The 22,449-nt window shown below is 45.8% G+C and overlaps 2 protein-coding genes across 2 annotated transcripts in view; both read right to left on the bottom strand.

The window, feature by feature from the left end:
* Window positions 1–1,640: 1,640 nt before the first annotated feature.
* The window catches only part of cpxm2 (carboxypeptidase X, M14 family member 2), a 103,082-nt gene continuing 82,273 nt past the window's right edge, over window positions 1,641–22,449 (bottom strand). The window contains exons 12-14 of the mRNA XM_090218024.1: window positions 21,243–21,382; window positions 19,466–19,565; window positions 1,641–2,684 (exon numbers count right to left, since the gene is read on the bottom strand). Coding sequence (XP_090074150.1) covers window positions 2,407–2,684; window positions 19,466–19,565; window positions 21,243–21,382 — 518 coding nt within the window. The 3' untranslated portion in view covers window positions 1,641–2,406. The remainder of the gene's footprint in view (window positions 2,685–19,465; window positions 19,566–21,242; window positions 21,383–22,449) is intronic.
* LOC149972649 (uncharacterized) lies at window positions 4,880–7,104 on the bottom strand. Its single transcript, XM_090218040.1, has 2 exons — window positions 5,607–7,104; window positions 4,880–4,909 (listed from the first exon to the last, which is right to left on the bottom strand). The coding sequence occupies exons 1-2, from the start codon at window positions 6,225–6,227 to the stop codon at window positions 4,880–4,882; spliced, it is 651 nt and encodes a 216-aa protein (XP_090074166.1). The 5' UTR covers window positions 6,228–7,104.

The raw sequence follows: 22,449 nt of genomic DNA, 5'->3' as shown, positions 1-22,449 counted from the left end.
CGTCTGGAGGACGTCCAGGTTTGGTTTGAGAACCACTGCACAACAGAGACATTACAGTACAGTTAAAAAAAAGAGTAGATGAAGTCTTTTCAACATTCATTCAGACCTGAAAATGAGCCTGATTTTAACGTCCCGGAAAATATGTATTTTCAACGTCTAGGAAAAAACTAATTTTATACGCCCGGGAAAATACGTATTTATGACTTCCTCAAAACACGCCCTTTAACCTTTCATTCAGAACCTAAAATGAACCCAACTTCAACGCCTCGAAAATATGCATTTTAAATGTCCTTATGCTTACTGGGTACAACATATGGGTAACACACTGAAAAGTCTGTTGATGGAAAATGCATTGACAGAGGAGGGAGTGTACTGAATCAACATAAGGGCTGGAAGTTGTTCTCGATGCTCAAAGAGCAAAGTGTCTTGTGTGTTTATCAGGCTAATTAGCTAGCTAGATAGCATGTGTACACTCACTGCAATGCACAGCCAATGCGCTACTTGCATCACAACACAAACTAACTGATGTCTTGCTAATAAACCAGTTAGCTATGTGTCAGTGTGTGTTGTGAGAGGCTGTTGTTGGTTGAGGAAATGTGGGCTAGCTAGCAGTGTTTGTGATGGAACTGAAATCTGGCTGCACATGTAGCTATCTGGCCAGATTGACTGTATCATGCTGGGGGTAGCTAGATTAACAATGCCCATTGAATGTATTATAAATTAGCAGCGTGCCAGTTTCACACATTTCCCAAAAGTTTTACGTTGACTATGAACTTTCCTTAGCTAGCTAGCTACACTTTATGGAAGAATATAGAATCCTTTGCTTGTCGCTTGCTTCTCATCCGACTGGTGATAGCTAGCTAGGTAGGGCGCAGAAAATACTCTGAAAATTAAATTGCTAACGACCCCTGTTAAAAATCCGATATGTGGTTCTCGGTAACGACCGGACGGCTCATGATGAGAGGCGGGGACTGTGTTGTGTACCTCCAATAAAGTTGATTTGCAAATGTTGGTGACATATCGTCTCAGACATGATGGTAGGGAGATTTGAATGTAACATTGAGCTTCATCCTATTGTGAGGTCATTATGGAGTATTGTGAGGTCATTATGGAGTATTGTGAGGTCATAGTAGCGCCAACCGTCACCATGTTCAGTTGTTTTTCTTTGTCCTTTTTGGTAGGAACCTACAAAACCTTTCAGAACATCTTCAAATAACATGGTAGCATTTCAGAGAGACTACAGTGTTCAAAGCTCTTCAAATATAAAATATATAATTATATATTTTATTAAAGATGTCTTCCAGCGATTCAGGAACTTTTACTGTTGAAAAGCGACATCTATAAATACAGTCGAGTAAACACACACTAAAGGGTAAAAAACATAAGTTTTGAGCAAATTGAGCTATTGAGACGTTTTGTTTGGTTAAGTAAATCAGGGGATAAATGAGCTGAAAAGCAGCCTGGAGTCTAAATCCTTTAGGACTTTAAATCCTTACGACTTTAAATCCTTTAGGACTCTAAATCCTTTAGGACTCTAAATCCTTTAGGACTCTAAATCCTTTAGGACTTTAAATCCTTTCTGAACGCAGAAAAGTAACATGAGGAGTGGCATTATATAAAAAATTAAATATATATAGAGCTTTTTCTACATTTCAAAATATATGCATCATTTTATTTATTTATTCCAAAGAACAATTTCAAAAGATATTACTTGCAAGGATGAAGCATGTAAACGTTTCGGTAAGATAGTTATTACTGCTTTGTACTTAGTACTGGTACTGGTACTGGTACTGCATGAGTTAGTAGAGAGACACATGGTAATATCCATGGTCAAAATTCATAATTTGAAATATAGACTGACACTTTCATTACCAAATAATGGCACAAAGTAAAAAAATTGACATTTCGGCTTAACCATGTATACTGTAATACCTCTTTGGTAGAGAAGTCATTGCAACTTTTAAGATGCGCCCCCCCCCCCCCCCCCCCAAAAAAGACACTTATTTTACAGTAAGACCAGCACCAGAGAGCTTAATTCATGGTTGAAAGAACAGCACCTTGTTTTTAATACAGAAAAACACACCGTCAAAATATCTCATCTTTTACCATCAATCTCCAATCTGCACTTCCACCAACACTCTGGATGGATGTGGCTAAACAGAGTTCCAAAACAGAGAAAGGAGTCCCGATCAAAGAAGATGTTGGATCAGAACTAGAGAGAGAGATGGTAGAGTCTGTCTCTCATTGCTCTCTTCACACCGAGCCTTGTCCCAGATCAGTTTGTGCTGTAAAGCCCTCTGGTCATTGTCAGATTGGCAGAACAATGACCAGAGGTGTTGGCAAGACAGCGCATTCAGGTGCGGGACCAGGCTACTCGTTCTCTCTAACGCTCCCTGGTGGGGGCCCCTATGATGTCCTCACGCGTCTGTGTCGGGGTCCGGGCCTGCGTGCTTGCAGCTGCCTGACGGGTGGCCTGAGAGGCTGTCTGATGGGCTGCTTGTTGTATCTCTCCATGATCTCCTTGATGCGTGACAGATTGGTGCGGCTGACGGTGAAGTCACAGCGGGTCGCTCCGATGTCATAGCCCACCTCACACACCTTACTGCTGGCGCTGTAGCCCTCGGCCCTCACCGTGATGCTGTACTCTCCTGGGTTCAACAGCCTCCAGTAGTCCCCGTCCGCCGCTAGGGAGACAAAGAGAGGAGTGGGAGTGAGTGAGTGAGAGAGTGAGTGAGTGAAAGAGAGAGAGAGAGGCACCTAAATCTTCTGCATAGATTCTGTCAGACCTGGGCCCTGACAATAAATCTCAGTAAGCCAAAAACAATGGTGTTCCAAAAAAGGTCCAGTCGCCAGGACCACAAATACAAATTCCATCTAGACACCGTTGCCCTAGAGCACACAAACAACTATACATACCTTGGCTTAAACGTCAACGCCACAGGTAACTTACACAAAGCTGTGAACGATCTGAGAGACAAGGCAAGAAGGGCCTTCTATGCCATCAAAAGGAACATACAATTTAACTTACCAATTAGGATTTGGCTAAAAATTATTGAATCAGTTATCGAACGCATTGCCCTTTATGGTTGTGAGGTCTGGGGTCCGCTCACCAACCAAGACTTCACAAAATGGGACAAACACCAAATTGAGATTCTGCATGCAGAATTCTGCAAAAAATATCCTCCGTGTACAACGTAGAACACCAAATAATGCATGCAGAGCAGAATTAGGCCGATACCCACTAATTATCAAAATCCAGAAAAGAGACGTTAAATTCTACAAGCACCTAAAAGGAAGCGATTCACAAACCTTCCACAACAAAGCCTTCACCTACAGAGAGATGAACCAACATGGTCCAAGCACACCAAGACAGTCGTGAAGAGGACACGACAAAACCTATTCCCCCTCAGGAGACTGAAAAGATTTGGCTTCGGTCCTCAGATTCTCAAAATGTATCTATAGCTGCACCATCGAGAGCATCCTGACAGGTTGCATCAATGCCTGGTATGGCAACTGCTTGGCCTCCGACCACAAGGCACTACAGAGTACATCACTGGGGCCAAACTTCCTGCCATCAAATTGTCAAAGACTTCAGCCACCCCAGTCATAGACTGTTCTCTCTGCTACCGCACGGCAAGCGGTACGGAGCGCCAAGTCTAGGTCCAAGAGGCTTCTAAACAGCTTCCTCAATAACCTCAGGTGCCCCTGCACATTGACTCTGTACCGGTACCCCCTGTATATAGCCTCCACATTGACTCTGTACCGGTACCCCCTGTATATAGTCTCCACATTGACTCTGTACCGGTACCCCCTGTATATAGTCTCCACATTGACTCTGTACCGGTACCCCGTGTATATAGCCTCCACATTGACTCTGTACCGGTACCCCCTGTATATAGCCTCCACATTGACTCTGTACCGGTACCCCCTGTATATAGCCTCCACATTGACTCTGTACCAGTACCCCCTGTATATAGCCTCCACATTGACTCTGTACCAGTACCCCCCTGTATACAGCCTCCACATTGACTCTGTACCGGTACCCCCTGTATATAGCCTCCACATTGACTCTGTACCGGTACCCCCCTGTATATAGCCTCCACATTGACTCTGTACCGGTACCCCCTGTATATAGCCTCCACATTGACTCTGTACCGGTACCCTCTGTATATAGTCTCCACATTGACTCTGTACCGGTACCCCCTGTATATAGCCTCCACATTGACTCTGTACCGGTACCCTCTGTATATAGCCTCCACATTGACTCTGTACCGGTACCCCCTGTATATAGTCTCCACATTGACTCTGTACCGGTACCCCCTGTATATAGCCTCCACATTGACTCTGTACCGGTACCCCCTGTATATAGCCTCCACATTGACTCTGTACCGGTACCCTCTGTATATAGCCTCCACATTGACTCTGTACCGGTACCCCCTGTATATAGCCTCCACATTGACTCTGTACCGGTACCCTCTGTATATAGCCTCCACATTGACTCTGTACCGGTACCCCCTGTATATAGTCTCCACATTGACTCTGTACCGGTACCCCCTGTATATAGTCTCCACATTGACTCTGTATCAGTACCCCCCTGTATATAGCCTCCACATTGACTCTGTACCAGTACACCCTGTATATAGTCTCACTATTGTTATTTTACTGCTGCTCTTTAATTATCTGTTACTTTTAATTCTTATTTTGTATTTTTTAAATTATTATTATTATATATATTTGTAAACTGCACTGTTAGTTAGGGGCTTGAAAGTAAGCATTTCACTGTAAGGTGAAACCTGTTGTATTCGACTAACACAATGTGATTTGATTTGATTTTAACTTGAAGACGAGTCCCCTAACCAAGCTGGTCCTGGGGCTCTGTTCACAGACACAAACACACCCCCCACAGAGCCTAAGGACAATTAGACCCAACCAAATCATGAGAAAACTAAAAGATAATTACTTGACACATTGGAAAGAATTAACAAAAAAACAGAACAAACTAGAATGCTATTTGGCCCTAAACAGAGAGTACACAGCGGCAGAATACCTGACCACTGTGACTGACCCAAAATTAAGGAAAGCTTTGACTATGTACAGACTCAGTGAGCATAGCCTTGCTATTGAGAAAGGCCGCCGTAGGCAGACATGGCTCTCAAGAGAAGACAGGCTATGTGCACACTGCCCACAAAATGAGGTGGAAACTGAGCTGCACTTCCTAACCTCCTGCCCAATGTATGACCATATTAGAGAGACATATTTCCCTCAGATTACACAGATCCACAAAGAATTCGAAAACAAATCCAATTTTGAAAAACTCCCATATCTACTGGGTGAAATTCCACAGTGTGCCATCACAGCAGCAAGATGTGTGACCTGTTGCCACGAGAAAAGGGCAACCAGTGAAGAACAAACACCATTGTAAATACAACCCATATTTATGCTTATTTATTTTCCCTTTTGTACTTTAACCATTTACACATCATTACAACACTGTATATAGACATAATATGACGTGAAATGGCTTGATATTTTTAAGAACACTGGAGTGTAATGTTTACAGTTTCATATTGTTTAGTATCTACATCACTTCCTTCGGCAATGTTTACATATGTTTCCACACACCAATAAAGCCCTTTGAATTGAATTGATATGTGAGTGAGTGAGTGAAAGAGAGAGAGACAGAGAGAGAGAGAGAGAGAGAGAGAGAGAGAGGAGAGAGAGAGAGAGAGAGAGGAGAGAGAGGGAGAGAGAGAGAGAGAGAGAGGGAGAGAGAGAGAAGAGAGGAGAGAGAGACAGAGAGAGAGAGAGAGAGAGAGAGAGAGAGAGAGGGAGAGAGAGAGAGAGAGAGAGTGAGAGAGAGAGGAGAGAGAGAGAGAGAGAGAGAGAGAGAGAGAGAGAGAGAGAGAGAGAGAGAGAGAGAGAAGAGAGAGAGAGGGAGAGAGAGAGAGAGAGTGAGAGAGAGAGGAGAGAGAGGGAGAGAGAGAGAGAGAGAGAGGAGAGAGAGGGAGAGAGAGAAGAGAGAGAGACAGAGAGAGAGAGAGAGAGAGAGAGAGAGAGAGAGAGAGAGAGAGGGAGAGAGAGAGAGAGAGAGAGAGAGAGAAAGAGAGAGGAGAGAGAGAGAGAGAGAGAGAGAGAGAGAGAGAGAGAGAGAGGAGAGAGAGACAGAGAGAGAGAGAGAGAGAGAGGAGGGAGAGAGAGAGAGAGAGAGTGAGAGAGAGGTGCTGCATATGTATTGTAGGTTACGTGTCAGAAGAAATGTGAGAAAGTTCAGAGTTCACAGCACGTGTCAGCATTCTGATCCACATTGCATTCCATCATATAGGCCACGGACTGTGAATCACAAAAAAAAAAACTTGTTTCAAGCCAGTCAAACTTAACTTTCCTGTATGCAAATATAGCACTGGAAGAAAGCAGCACATCTCTATACTTGGCAACAGCGAAAGGCAAAGAGCTCCACAAAGCAATCCTCTAGGAATTCACTGACTGAACTGACAGAGAAGGGAGGGAGGGCAGAACATAGAGAAGGGAGGGAGGGCAGAACATAGAGAAAGGAGGGAGGGCAGAACATAGAGAAGGGAGGGAGGGCAGAACATAGAGAAAGGAGGGAGGACAGAACATAGAGAAGGGAGGGAGGGCAGAACATAGAGAAAGGAGGGAGGGCAGAACATAGAGAAGGGAGGGAGGGCAGAACATAGAGAAAGGAGGGAGGGCAGAACATAGAGAAAGGAGGGAGGGCAGAACATAGAGAAGGGAGGGAGGGCAGAACACAGAGAAAGGAGGGAGGGCAGAACATAGAGAAAGGAGGGAGGGCAGAACATAGAGAAGGGAGGGAGGGCAGAACATAGAGAAAGGAGGGAGGGCAGAACATAGAGAAGGGAGGGAGGGCAGAACATAGAGAAGGGAGGGAGGGCATAACATAGAGAAGGGAGGGAGGGAAGAACATAGAGAAGGGAGGGAGGGCAGAACATAGAGAAAGGAGGGAGGGCAGAACATAGAGAAAGGAGGGAGGGCAGAACATAGAGAAAGGAGGGAGGGCAGAACATAGAGAAGGGGTAAAAAGGGAAGAAGAGGGCGTTCTAACCTACTTCATGAAAAGAGGAACTCATCTCTCCTGCTCAACTGTTAAGAAGTTTAAAAATAGCACCGCATTTGTCATCTTGGATTTACCTCTCTGCTGTCTCCTGTCTCCTGTCTCCTGTCTCCTCTAGGCATGACATTGTGTTTTACCTCCTGTCTCCTGTCTCCTCTAGGCATGACATTGTGTTTTACCTCCTGTCTCCTGTCTCCACTAGGCATGACATTGTGTTCTACCTCCCTGCTGTGTCCTGTCTCCTGTCTCCTCTAGGCATGACATTGTGTTTTACCTCCCTGCTGTTTCCTGTCTCCTGTCTCCACTAGGCATGACATTGTGTTTTACCTCCCTGCTGTTTCCTGTCTCCTGTCTCCACTAGGCATGACATTGTGTTTTACCTCCCTGCTGTCTCCTGTCTCCTGTCTCCTGTCTCCTCTAGGCATGACATTGTGTTTTACCTCCCTGCTGTGTCCTGTCTCCTGTCTCCTCTAGGCATGACATTGTGTTTTACCTCCCTGCTGTGTCCTGTCTCCTGTCTCCTCTAGGCATGACATTGTGTTTTACCTCCCTGCTGTTTCCTGTCTCCTGTCTCCACTAGGCATGACATTGTGTTTTACCTCCCTGCTGTCTCCTGTCTCCTGTCTCCTCTAGGCATGACATTGTGTTTTACCTCCCTGCTGTTTCCTGTCTCCTGTCTCCACTAGGCATGACATTGTGTTTTACCTCCCTGCTGTCTCCTGTCTCCTGTCTCCTGTCTCCTCTAGGCATGACATTGTGTTTTACCTCCCTGCTGTGTCCTGTCTCCTGTCTCCTCTAGGCATGACATTGTGTTTTACCTCCCTGCTGTGTCCTGTCTCCTGTCTCCTCTAGGCATGACATTGTGTTTTACCTCCCTGCTGTTTCCTGTCTCCTGTCTCCACTAGGCATGACATTGTGTTTTACCTCCCTGCTGTCTCCTGTCTCCTGTCTCCTCTAGGCATGACATTGTGTTTTACCTCCCTGCTGTGTCCTGTCTCCTGTCTCCTCTAGGCATGACATTGTGTTTTACCTCCCTGCTGTGTCCTGTCTCCTGTCTCCTCTAGGCATGACATTGTGTTTTACCTCCCTGCTGTTTCCTGTCTCCTGTCTCCACTAGGCATGACATTGTGTTTTACCTCCCTGCTGTCTCCTGTCTCCTGTCTCCTCTAGGCATGACATTGTGTTTTACCTCCCTGCTGTGTCCTGTCTCCTGTCTCCTCTAGGCATGACATTGTGTTTTACCTCCCTGCTGTGTCCTGTCTCCTGTCTTCTGTCTCCTGTCTCCTCTAGGCATGACATTGTGTTTTACCTCCCTGCTGTGTCCTGTCTCCTGTCTCCTGTCTCCTCTAGGCATGACATTGTGTTTTACCTCCCTGCTGTCTCCTGTCTCCTGTCTCCTGTCTCCTGTCTCCTCTAGGGATGACATTGTGTTTTACCTCCCTGCTGTGTCCTGTCTCCTGTCTCCAGTCTCCTGTCTCCTGTCTTCACTAGGCATGACATTGTGTTTTACCTCCCTGCTGTTTCCTGTCTCCTGTCTCCTGTCTCCACTAAGCATGATATTGTGTTTTACCTCCCTGCTGTGTCCTGTCTCCTGTCTCCTGTCTCCTGTCTCCTGTCTCCTGTCTCCTCTAGGCATGACATTGTGTTTTACCTCCCTGCTGTGTCCTGTGTCCTGTCTCCTGTCTCCAGTCTCCCTTCTCCTGTCTCCTCTAGGCATGACATTGTGTTTTACCTCCCTGCTGTCTCCTGTCTCCTGTCTCCTGTCTCTTGTCTCCTCTAGGCATGACATTGTGTTTTACCTCCCTGCTGTGTCCTGTCTCCTGTCTCCAGTCTCCTGTCTCCTGTCTCCACTAGGCATGACATTGTGTTTTACCTCCCTCCTGTCTCTTGTCTCCTGTCTCCTGTCTCCTCTAGGCATGACATTGTGTTTTACCTCCCTGCTGTGTCCTGTCTCCAGTCTCCTGTCTCCTGTCTCTTGTCTCCTCTAGGCATGACATTGTTTTTTACCTCCCTGCTGTCTCCTGTCTCCTGTCTCCTGTCTCCTGTCTCCACTAGGCATGACATTGTGTTTTACCTCCCTGCTGTCTCCTGTCTCCTGTCTCCTGTCTCCTCTAGGCATGACATTGTGTTTTTCCTCCTGTCTCCTGTCTCCTGTCTCCTGTCTCCTGTCTCCACTAGGCATGACATTGTGTTTTACCTCCCTGCTGTCTCCTGTCTCCTGTCTCCTGTCTCCTGTCTCTTGTCTCCTGTCTCCTGTCTCCACTAGGCATGACATTGTGTTTTACCTCCCTGCTGTCTCCTGTCTCCTGTCTCCTGTCTCCTCTAGGCATGACATTGTGTTTTTCCTCCTGTCTCCTGTCTCCTCTCTCCTGTCTCCTGTCTCCTCTAGGCATGAAATTGTGTTTTACCTCCTGTCTCCTGTCTCCTGTCTCCACTAGGCATGACATTGTGTTTTACCTCCTGTCTCCTGTCTCCTGTGTCCTGTCTCCTGTCTCCACTAGGCATGACATTGTGTTTTAACTCCTGTCTCCTGTCTCCTGTCTCCTGTCTCTTGTCTCCTGTCTCCTCTAGGCATGACATTGTGTTTTACCTCCTGTCTCCTGTCTCCTCCCTCCTGTCTCTTGTCTCCTGTCTCCTGTCTCCTCTAGGCATGACATTGTGTTTTACCTCCCTGCTGTGTCCAGTCTCCTGTCTCCTGTCTCCTCTAGGCATGACATTGTGTTTTACCTCCCTGCTGTCTCCTGTCTCCTGTCTCCTGTCTCCTGTCTCCTCTAGGGATGACATTGTGTTTTACCTCCCTGCTGTGTCCTGTCTCCTGTCTCCAGTCTCCTGTCTCCTGTCTTCACTAGGCATGACATTGTGTTTTACCTCCCTGCTGTTTCCTGTCTCCTGTCTCCTGTCTCCACTAAGCATGATATTGTGTTTTACCTCCCTGCTGTGTCCTGTCTCCTGTCTCCTGTCTCCTGTCTCCTGTCTCCTGTCTCCTCTAGGCATGACATTGTGTTTTACCTCCCTGCTGTGTCCTGTGTCCTGTCTCCTGTCTCCAGTCTCCCTTCTCCTGTCTCCTCTAGGCATGACATTGTGTTTTACCTCCCTGCTGTCTCCTGTCTCCTGTCTCCTGTCTCTTGTCTCCTCTAGGCATGACATTGTGTTTTACCTCCCTGCTGTGTCCTGTCTCCTGTCTCCAGTCTCCTGTCTCCTGTCTCCACTAGGCATGACATTGTGTTTTACCTCCCTCCTGTCTCTTGTCTCCTGTCTCCTGTCTCCTCTAGGCATGACATTGTGTTTTACCTCCCTGCTGTGTCCTGTCTCCAGTCTCCTGTCTCCTGTCTCTTGTCTCCTCTAGGCATGACATTGTTTTTTACCTCCCTGCTGTCTCCTGTCTCCTGTCTCCTGTCTCCTGTCTCCACTAGGCATGACATTGTGTTTTACCTCCCTGCTGTCTCCTGTCTCCTGTCTCCTGTCTCCTCTAGGCATGACATTGTGTTTTTCCTCCTGTCTCCTGTCTCCTGTCTCCTGTCTCCTGTCTCCACTAGGCATGACATTGTGTTTTACCTCCCTGCTGTCTCCTGTCTCCTGTCTCCTGTCTCCTGTCTCTTGTCTCCTGTCTCCTGTCTCCACTAGGCATGACATTGTGTTTTACCTCCCTGCTGTCTCCTGTCTCCTGTCTCCTGTCTCCTCTAGGCATGACATTGTGTTTTTCCTCCTGTCTCCTGTCTCCTCTCTCCTGTCTCCTGTCTCCTCTAGGCATGAAATTGTGTTTTACCTCCTGTCTCCTGTCTCCTGTCTCCACTAGGCATGACATTGTGTTTTACCTCCTGTCTCCTGTCTCCTGTGTCCTGTCTCCTGTCTCCACTAGGCATGACATTGTGTTTTAACTCCTGTCTCCTGTCTCCTGTCTCCTGTCTCTTGTCTCCTGTCTCCTCTAGGCATGACATTGTGTTTTACCTCCTGTCTCCTGTCTCCTCCCTCCTGTCTCTTGTCTCCTGTCTCCTGTCTCCTCTAGGCATGACATTGTGTTTTACCTCCCTGCTGTGTCCAGTCTCCTGTCTCCTGTCTCCACTAGGCATGACATTGTGTTTTACCTCCCTGCTGTGTCCTGTCTCCTGTCTCCTGTCTTCTCTAGGCATGACATTGTGTTTTACCTCCCTGCTGTGTCCTGTCTCCTGTATCCCGTCTCCTGTCTCCTCTAGGCATGACATTGTTTGTGCTGATCCTGCTGGAAGCAGCGGTGAACTGAACTCACCGTGTGTGCTGAACCTTTGATCCAGCCACAGAAACAGACCGTTTGATTTCCTACCCATCATGCTGTTCACCCACCCACCCACCCATCTCCACATCTCAGCTCAGCCACTGTGTGAGATACGGTGCCAGTTATGAAACTGTTGATCCGCTGTACCAGACACACGAAGAGCAACACATTGGTATTCTGCTTTAACGAGTGACTCACTGAGGTCACAAATCTACAAGTGAAGCTTGGTGTTGCTTTGTCCTTTAACCAACACAAAAAATGACACGCTATAAAATGACTTAATAACTTATAATTTTGATAACAAAACCTGGAACGTCTTCATTAATAATGTGTGTCTATCCTTCTGTGTGTGAATGTTATGTGTGTGTGTGTGTGTGTGTGTGTCTGTGTGTCTGTGTGTCTGTGTGTGTTAGAGAGTGTGTGTGTGTGTGTGTGTGTGTGTGTGTGTGCGTGCGTGTGTCTGTGTGTGTGTGTTAGTGTGTGTTAGTGTGTGTGTGTGTGTGTGTGTGTGTGTGTGTGTGTGTGTGTGTGTGTGTGTGTGTGTGTGTGTGTGTGTGTGTGTGTGCGTGTGTGTGTGTGTATCTGCTGTCTGTCTATCCTGGGTTCACAGTGAAGACATCATGATGATGATTCACACTCTCTGACTAACTGGGGAATAGCAAGTACCTTTTCTATAAGTAGGTCGTTCACAGGACTTGGTGTTCCCCTCTTTCCACATGCAGAGCCTCCTTTTTAACAGATAGAGAGAGAGAGTGTGTGTGTGTGTGTGTTAGAGTGTGTGTGTGTGTGTGTGTGTGTATGTTAGTGTGTGTGTGTGTGTGTGTGTGTGTGTGTGTGTGTGTGTGTGTGTGTGTGTGTGTGTGTGTGTGTGTGTGTGTGTGTGTGTGTGTGCAGCTGGACATGTTTCCTCCCTCCTCTCTGGGACTGCAGCAGAGGGAACTGGATTCTCTTGAAGGAACGTGACTTACAGACGGTACAGTTGGTTCCAGGAACACTAACAACACCTAAAGATATAGTCCTGAATGAATCGTGAATAACGATGAGTGAGAAAGTTACAGACGCACAAATGTCAACAAGGGAGGTTAGCATACCCCCAAGACATGCTAACCTCTCACCATTACAATGACAAGGGAGGTTAGCATACCTCCAAGACATGCTAACCTCTCATTATTACAATGACAGGGGAGGTTAGCATACCCCCAAGACATGCTAACCTCTCATCATTACAATAACAAGGGAGGTTAGCATACCTCCAAGACATGCTAACCTCTCACCATTACAATAACAGTGGACATACGGCCCTATTCACATCAACGGGACCGCAGTGTAGAAGGGGGAAGGCTTCAAGTTCCACTGCGTACACGTCACTGGCAAACTGAAATGGTCCACCCACACAGACAGCGTAGTGTAGAAGGCGCAACAGAGCCTCTTCAACCTCAGGAGGCTGAAGAAATTTGGCTTGTCACCCGTAACCCTGACAAACTTTTACAGATGCACAATCGAGAGCATCCTGTCGGGCTGTATCACCGCCTGGTACGGCAACTGCTCCGCCCTCAACCGTAAGGCTCTCCAGAGGGTAGTGAGGTCTGCACAATGCATCACCGGGGGCAAACTACCTGCCCTCCAGGACACCTACACCACCCGATGTCACAGGAAGGCCATAAAGAACATCAAGGACAACAACCACCCGAGCCCTTGCCTGTTCACCCCGCTATCAGGTCGGTAAAGGTGCATCAAAGCAGGGACCGAGAGACTGAAAAACAGCTTCTATCTCAAGGCCATCAGACTGTTAAACAGCCTTCACTAGCCGGCTACCACCCGGTTACTCAACCCTGCACCTTAGAGACTGCACCACCCGGTTACTCAACCCTGCACCTTAGAGACTGCTGCCCCATATACATAGACATGGAATCACTGGTCACTTTAATAATGTTTACATACTGCTTTACTCATCTCATATGTATATACTGTATTCTATCCTACTGTATCTTAGTCTATGTATTACTCATCTCATATGTATATACTGTATTCTATCCTACTGTATTCTATCCTACTGTATCTTAGTCTATGTATTACTCATCTCATATGTATATACTGTATTCTATTCTACTGTATTCTATTCTACTGTATCTTAGTCTATGTATTACTCATCTCATATGTATATACTGTATTCTATTCTACTGTATTTTAGTCTATGCCACTTCGACATTGCTCGTCCTAATATTTATATATTTCTTAATTCCATTCTTAGTATTATTTATTATTATTATTAGTATGTATATTCCATTCTTTTACTTTTAGATCTGTGTATTGTTGTGAATTGTTAGATACTACTGCACTGTTGGAGCTAGGAACACAAGCATTTAGTTAGATATTACTGCACTGTTGGAGCTAGGAACACAAGCATTTAGTTAGATATTACTGTTGGAGCTGGGAACACAAGCATTTAGTTAGATATTACTGCACTGTTGGAGCTGGGAACACAAGCATTTAGTTAGATATTACTGCACTGTTGGAGCTGGGAACACAAGCATTTAGTTAGATATTACTGTTGGAGCTGGGAACACAAGCATTTAGTTAGATATTACTGCACTGTTGGAGCTGGGAACACAAGCATTTAGTTAGATATTACTGTTGGAGCTGGGAACACAAGCATTTAGTTAGATATTACTGCACTGTTGGAGCTGGGAACACAAGCATTTAGTTAGATATTACTGCACTGTTGGAGCTGGGAACACAAGCATTTAGTTAGATATTACTGCACTGTTGGAGCTGGGAACACAAGCATTTAGTTAGATATTACTGCACTGTTGGAGCTAGAAACACAAGCATTTAGTTAGATATTACTGCACTGTTGGAGCTGGGAACACAAGCATTTAGTTAGATATTACTGCACTGTTGGAGCTGGGAACACAAGCATTTAGTTAGATATTACTGCACTGTTGGAGCTAGAAACACAAGTATTTAGTTAGATATTACTGCACTGTTGGAGCTGGGAACACAAGCATTTAGTTAGATACTACTGCACTGTTGGAGCTAGAAACACAAGCATTTAGTTAGATATTACTGCACTGTTGGAGCTAGGAACACAAGCATTTAGTTAGATATTACTGCACTGTTGGGGCTAGGAACACAGGCATTTGGTTAGATATTACTGCACTGTTGGAGCTAGAAACACAAGCATTTAGTTAGATACTACTGCACTGTTGGAGCTGGGAACACAAGTATTTAGTTAGATACTACTGCTCTGTTGGAGCTAGGAACACAAGGGTTTAGTTAGATATTACTGTTGGAGCTAGGAACACAAGTATTTAGTTAGATATTACTGCACTGTTGGAGCTGGGAACACAAGTATTTAGTTAGATATTACTGCACTGTTGGAGCTGGGAACACAAGCATTTAGTTAGATACTACTGCACTGTTGGAGCTGGGAACACAAGCATTTAGTTAGATACTACTGCACTGTTGGAGCTGGGAACACAAGTATTTAGTTATATATTACTGCACTGTTGGAGCTGGGAACACAAGCATTTAGTTAGATACTACTGCACTGTTGGAGCTGGGAACACAAGTATTTAGTTAGATACTACTGCTCTGTTGGAGCTAGGAACACAAGGGTTTAGTTAGATATTACTGTTGGAGCTAGGAACACAAGTATTTAGTTAGATATTACTGCACTGTTGGAGCTAGAAACACAAGCATTTAGTTAGATACTACTGCACTGTTGGAGCTAGAAACACAAGCATTTAGTTAGATATTACAGCACTGTTGGAGCTAGAAACACAAGCATTTAGTTAGATATTACTGCACTGTTGGAGCTGGGAACACAAGCATTTAGTTAGATATTACTGCACTGTTGGAGCTGGGAACACAAGTATTTAGTTAGATATTACTGCACTGTTGGAGCTAGAAACACAAGCATTTAGTTAGATACTACTGCACTGTTGGAGCTAGAAACACAAGCATTTAGTTAGATGTTACTGCACTGTTGGAGCTGGGAACACAAGCATTTAGTTAGATATTACTGCACTGTTGGAGCTGGGAACACAAGCATTTAGTTAGATACTACTGCACTGTTGGAGCTGGGAACACAAGCATTTAGTTAGATACTACTGCACTGTTGGAGCTAGAAACACAAGTATTTAGTTAGATACTACTGCACTGTTGGAGCTAGAAACACAAGTATTTAGTTAGATATTACTGCACTGTTGGAGCTAGGAACACAAGCATTTAGTTAGATACTACTGCACTGTTGGAGCTAGAAACACAAGTATTTAGTTAGATATTACAGCACTGTTGGAGCTAGAAACACAAGTATTTAGTTAGATACTACTGCACTGTTGGAGCTGGGAACACAATTTCACTACACCGCAATAACATCTGCGAAACACGTGTATGTGAACAAAAAACATTTGATTTGCTAAAAATTTTTTGGGGGGTGATATAACTTTCTACTTTCATGCCTGCTCCCGCTCTCCCCTGTCCAGACGCTGTTCCTGTCCTAGAGGAGAGATACTGTCATGCCTGCTCCCGCTCTCCCCTGTCCTGACGCTGTTCCTGTCCTAGAGGGGAGATACTGTCATGCCTGCTCCCGCTCTCCCCTGTCCAGACGCTGTTCCTGTCCTAGAGGGGGAGATACTGTCATGCCTGCTCCCGCTCTCCCCTGTCCAGACGCTGTTCCTGTCCTAGAGGGGGAGATACTGTCATGCCTGCTCCCACTCTCCCCTGTCCAGACGCTGTTCCTGTCCTAGAGGGGGAGATACTGTCATGCCTGCTCCCGCTCTCCCCTGTCCAGACGCTGTTCCTGTCCTAGAGGGGGAGATACTGTCATGCCTGCTCCCGCTCTCCCCTGTCCAGACGCTGTTCCTGTCCTAGAGGGGGAGATACTGTCATGCCTGCTCCCACTCTCCCCTGTCCAGATGCTGTTCCTGTCCTAGAGGGGAGATACTGTCATGCCTGCTCCCTCTCTCCCCTGTCCAGACGCTGTTCCTGTCCTAGAGGGGGAGATACTGTCATGCCTGCTCCCTCTCTCCCCTGTCCAGACGCTGTTCCTGTCCTAGAGGGGGGATACTGTCATGCCTGCTCCCGCTCTCCCCTGTCCAGACGCTGTTCCTGTCCTAGAGGGGGGATACTGTCATGCCTGCTCCCTCTCTCCCCTGTCCAGACGCTGTTCCTGTCCTAGAGGGGGAGATACTGTCATGCCTGCTCCCTCTCTCCCCTGTCCAGACGCTGTTCCTGTCCTAGAGGGGGGATACTGTCATGCCTGCTCCCGCTCTCCCCTGTCCAGACGCTGTTCCTGTCCTAGAGGGGGGATACTGTCATGCCTGCTCCCTCTCTCCCCTGTCCAGACGCTGTTCCTGTCCTAGAGGGGGAGATACTGTCATGCCTGCTCCCGCTCTCCCCTGTCCAGACGCTGTTCCTGTCCTAGAGGGGAGATACTGTCATGCCTGCTCCCTCTCTCCCCTGTCCAGACGCTGTTCCTGTCCTAGAGGGGGAGATACTGTCATGCCTGCTCCCACTCTCCCCTGTCCAGATGCTGTTCCTGTCCTAGAGGGGGAGATACTGTCATGCCTGCTCCCACTCTCCCCTGTCCAGACGCTGTTCCTGTCCTAGAGGGGGGATACTGTCATGCCTGCTCCCTCTCTCCCCTGTTCTCCCTGTATCTGCTTCTCGTTTACAGTACCAGCACCGATCCTTACAATTCATAATTTCATTCAGGATTATCCATAATCATGGTAGCATCCATATTAATGTAGAAGTGTTTAGAAACATTATAATCTTATTTACAATTGAAGTGACTCCAAAATGATACAATACATTATTTACCGTTCATTTTCTATTGAGAACAAAATAATAACCAAAACAAACAGCAAATGCATCCAACAAGTTTGTAGAGTCACAAGCTGGATATAATCATTGCGTGCTAGGAATATTTGTGTGTGTGTGTGTGTGTGTGTGTGTGTGTGTGTGTGTGTGTGTGTGTGTGTGTGTGTGTGTGTGTGTGTGTGTGTGTGTGTGTGTGTGTGTGTGTGTGTGTGTGTTTGAGACTCATACTGTAGAATTAAGCTGAAAGGAAGAGACATGGGACTTTCATTAATCCCTGAAACAACACATTCTGCCCATTGCTTTATCTGCACAATGTAAGCTTACCCCCACACATACGACTTCTAAAATACAAGGGAAATAGGGACCGGGTACTTGTGTCATCATGCCTGCAGGCAGTATCTACTGTATAGTAATATATTGAGGTCTTTCTATAAAATGGTAGCTATTTCCTGCTGCGGATGTACTTTTGTCAAGCATGAACTACCAGCATGCTCAGCGTCTGTGAGAGTTTAATGATCCGACGTTATGGTCTTTGGCTCTGGAAGAAGTTATTACTTTTGCAGCGTTCATTATTTTTGATTGATTTATATGCGTGAGTGCTACGGGGCGGTAGTCATTTAGGCAGGTTACCTTCGCTTTCTTGGGCACAGGGACTTTGGTGATCTGCTTAAAACATGTAGGTGTGACAGACTTGGTCTGGGAGACGTTGAAAATGTCAGTGTAGACACTTGCCAGTTGGTCCGTGCATGCACTGAGTACACGACCTGGTAATCCGTCTGGCAAATGCGCATCCAATAGGTATTGGTCAACTCTCCTTCCGTTGCCTCCAATTGCTCTTAAATACAAGTAAAACTAAATGCATGCTCTTCAACCGATTGCTGCCCGCACCTGCTCGCCTGTCCAACATCACTACTCTGGACGGTTCTGACTTAGAATATGTGGACAACTACTAATACCTTGGTGTCTGGTTAGACTGTAAACTCTCCTTCCAGACTCACATCAAACATCTCTAATCCAAAGTTAAATCTAGAATTGGCTTCCTATTTCACAACAAAGCATCCTTCACTCATCCAGCCAAACATACCCTCGTAAAACTGACTATCCTACCGATCCTCGACTTCGGCGATGTCATTTACAAAATAGCCTCTGTGACGACCCTCCCACTCTGTCTGCCGTATTCTGTCTTTGTTCTTGTTTCCTTATTAGGATGCCGGTGGGCGAAGTTGGGAGGGTCGTCAGCTTCATGGGAAACACCTGGGCCAGGTGTCTCCCGGGATAAATAGACCTCTTCCACATTCATGGAGGAGACTCTCTCCATGCAGACACCTTTGTAGATTGTGTTGTGGTTCTTGGTGGCCTTTTGTTTGTTTGCTTTGGCACCTTTCAACACCCTGCATTATCACATTCATGCATGCAAAACACTCACTTACACTACTGATTACTGATTACACACACCATTGTATATTTTCCTTAGTTGCTTTAGTTAATGAATATATATTTTGTTACTCCTTATCTCCACGTTGTCTCCCTTTGTTACGGGCTTTGAGCCGGTTCGTGACACCTCCAATACCCTACTCAATAAATTGAATGCAGTCTATCACAGTGCCATCTGTTTGGTCACCAAAGCCCCATATACTACCCACCAGTGCGACCTGTACGCTCTCGTTGGCTGGTCCTCGCTTCACACTCGTCGCCAAACCCACTGGCTCCAGGTCATCTACAAGTCTCTGCTCGGTAAAGCCCTGCCTTATCTCAGCTCGCTGGTCACCATAGCAGCACCCACCTGTTGCAGGCGCTCTAGCAGGTATATCTCTCTGGTCACCCCCAAAACCAATTCTTCCTTTGGCCACCTTTCCTTCCAGTTCTCTGCTGCCAATGACTGGAACGAACTACAAAAATCTCTGAAACTGGAAACACTTATCTCCCTCACTAGCTTTAAGCACCAGCTGTCACAGCAGCTCACAGATTACTGCACCTGTACATAGCCCATCTATAATTTAGCCCAAACAACTACCTCTTTCCCTACTGTATTTATTTATTTATTTTGCTCCTTTGCACCCCATTATTTATATTTCTTCTTTGCACATTCTTCCACTGCAAATCTACCATTCCAGTGTTTTACTTGCTATATTGTATTTACTTCGCCACCATGGCCTTTTTTTTTGCCTTTACCTCCCTCTTATGTATCGAACTGCTTTGCTTTATAATGGCCAGGTCGGGGGTTGTAAATGAGAACTTGTTCTCAACTTGCCTACCTGGTTAAATAAAGGTGAAATAAATCCATAAAATAAATGTACCTGTTCTGATGTCGTGGCCGATCCCTTCCACTTGGATGGTGGCGTTGGCTATGCCCCGCCCCTGCATGTCCCAGACAATGCCTTTGATCCCACGATGCACCTGTGCATGAAAGGTCAGAGGTCAAAGATCAACTGACTCAATAATAATAATAATATGTAACGTATCATATATAATATTAATTTGATGATATTATATTTTATTTTTGGGGGTTAAAAACGAGTTTTAACAGTATTTAAAAGTACAATAAACCCCAGAGTGTGACACATGAATGCTTAAAAACTATTATTTTCAATGTCATCCTTGATATAAATATTGAAACAATATAATATGACTCATTTCAGAAAGCTAGGCGTATGTCGCATGTCGCTACTTTGCAGGAGATGCATTTGAACATCTTGTTTTGTCGTTGATGGAAATGCCTTCTGGAAGATGTCAACTTTCATGTGCCTTAATAATAAACAAACGTTTATTCAATCTGTAAATACGAATACAATTTGTTAAAATACTAGCTTATCTTACTGGCTGGCTAGCCAGCGTTATCTTACTGGCTCGCTAGCTAACGTTATCTTACTGGCTCGCTAGCTAACGTTATCTTACTGGCTCGCTAGCTAACGTTATCTTACTGGCTCGCTAGCTAGCGTTATCTTACTGGCTGGCTAGCCAGCGTTATTATACTGGCTCGCTAGCTAACGTTATCTTACTGGCTCGCTAGCTAACGTTATCTTACTGGCTCGCTAGCTAACGTTATCTTACTGGCTGGCTAGCTAGCATTATCTTACTGGCTGGCTAGCTATCATGACCTTACTGGTTCGCTAGCTAACGTTACCTTACTAGCTCGCTAGCTAACGTTACCTTACTGGCCAGCTAGCTAACTTTACGTGTATGATCTGTGTAGTAAAATTACTTGAATCGGAAAATCCATTTGCATTGCTAGTTATAGCCAAATGTTAGCTAGCTAACATCGAACCTAGTTGATTAAGTCTTTAGCTACCTGCAGATTCATACTACAGCTATGAAAATCAGTTTGTATTGGTAGTAAAATGAGTTGGGATTATGCCAGTTAATTGTTACATGTCTGAACTTAAGACTGCATTTCACCCATCAAGTTAGCCATGTGTGTCTGGGGGTGATTACAGCCATCTATTGTATTTCATGAACATGTGCACATATCCTGCACCCTCTCTGGACTCTACGCCCTCTCTGGACTCTACACGCCCTCTCTGGACTCTACACGCCCTCTCTGGACTCTACACGCCCTCTCTAGCCTCTACACCCCCTCTCCGGACTCTACGCGCCCTCTCTAGACTCTACGACCTCTCTAGACTCTACACGCCCTCTTTAGACTCTACGACCTCTCTGGACTCTACAACCTCTCTGGACTCTACACCCTCTCTAGACTCTACACGCCCTCTCTAGACTCTACACCCTCTCTAGACTCTACACCCTCTCTAGACTCTACACCCTCTCTAGACTCTACACCCTCTCTAGACTCTACATCCTCTCTAGACTCTACACCCTCTCTAGACTCTACACCCTCTCTAGACTCTACACCCTCTCTAGACTCTACACCCTCTCTAGACTCTACACCCTCTCTAGACCCTACACGCCCTCTCTGGACTCTACGCCCTCTCTGGACTCTACGCCCTCTCTGGACTCTACGCCCTCTCTGGACTCTACGCCCTCTCTGGACTCTACGACCTCTCTGGACTCTACGACCTCTCTGGACTCTACGCCCTCTCTAGACTCTACACCCTCTCTAGACTCTACATACTGTACCTGCTCCATGAAGACGAGCAGAGACTCCCGGTTGTTTTCCCACTCCTCCGCCAGCTCACTCTCATGGGGGAATTTGTCACAACCCACGTACATCGACAACTCAAAGCAGTTGGTGTGCAAGTAGCTGAAGTCGTTCATACCTGCCAACACAGCGGCACAGACAGAGTAATTTATCTCTCGGGCCAACTGCCCAATGAAAAGACATCAGCTGATATGTTCTTTTTTTCACCAGTGTTTTATAAAGATAATAAATCAAATCAGCATGTGTTGAAATGAAGAGCTACTCTGGTACTGGTCTGTGGTATGTTTTCCCATCGGCAGGGACTGGGAAACTGGTCAGAATTGAAGGAATGATGGATGGCGCTAAATACAGGGAAATTCTTGAGGGGAAACCTGTTTGTCTTCCAGAGATTTGAGACTGGGACGGAGGTTCGCCTTCCAGCAGGACAATGACCCTAAGGATACTGCTAAAGCAACACTTGAGTGGTTTAAGGGGACACATTTAAATGTCTTGGAATGGCCCAGTCAAAGCCCAGACCTCAATCCAATTGAGAATCTGTGGCATGACTTAAAGATTGCTGTGCACCAGCGGAACCCATCCAACTTGGGAGCTGGAGCAGTTTTGCCTTGAAGAATGGGAAAAACTCCCAGTGGCTAGACGTGCCAAGCTTATAGAGACAAGAGACTTGCACATGTAATTTCAGCAAAAGGTGTCTCTACATATTATTGACTTTGGGGAGGTGAAAAGTTATGCTCAAGTTCAGTTTTTTTGTCTTATATATTTTGAATCTACAAAGTGGTTGTGTCAATCAAATGATACAAACCCCACAAAAATCTATTTTAATTCCAGGTTGTAAGGCAACAAAATAGAAAAAATGCCAAGGGGGTGAATACTTTCGAAAGCCACTGTATGTTGCATGAGACTTTAAAAAACGTTTTTTCATACCTGAAGTGCCCTTTTCGGCATTTGCTCGATGAGAATCTCCCATATTGCAAATGTACGGTCCCTTACTAGACGTACTAGACGTACTAGACGTACTAGACGTCCGCGAATGTTTTGAAAATTTACCGACAACGTCGGGCCGTGCACCAGGGCCAGATCTTCCGGGAAGTCATCGAACGAAGTCTCTCGGACATTCGGTTTCCGTTTTTATAACATTTAAAAATGTTGGTCCTTTTTCCGCTGTCCCCGTAAATTCCACCAGAT

The sequence above is a fragment of the Oncorhynchus mykiss genome, chromosome 23, assembly GCF_057628025.1.
Source record: "Oncorhynchus mykiss isolate SJ-2025 chromosome 23, ASM5762802v1, whole genome shotgun sequence".
Taxonomy (NCBI): domain Eukaryota; kingdom Metazoa; phylum Chordata; class Actinopteri; order Salmoniformes; family Salmonidae; genus Oncorhynchus; species Oncorhynchus mykiss.
Note: the sequence above shows the minus strand (reverse complement) of the source record. Positions and strands in the feature narration are given on the sequence as shown.

Excerpts from the sequence above, each read along its gene's own strand:
- LOC149972649 (XM_090218040.1), bottom strand. The coding sequence starts at position 6,227 with ATGCAGCACCTCTCTCTCACTCTCTCTCTCTCTCTCTCCCTCCTCTCT. Across the intron at positions 4,910-5,606 it reads ATTGGTGTGTGGAAACATAT|GCTCTGTGGGGGGTGTGTTT; the intron begins GTAAACATTGCC and ends AATTGTCCTTAG.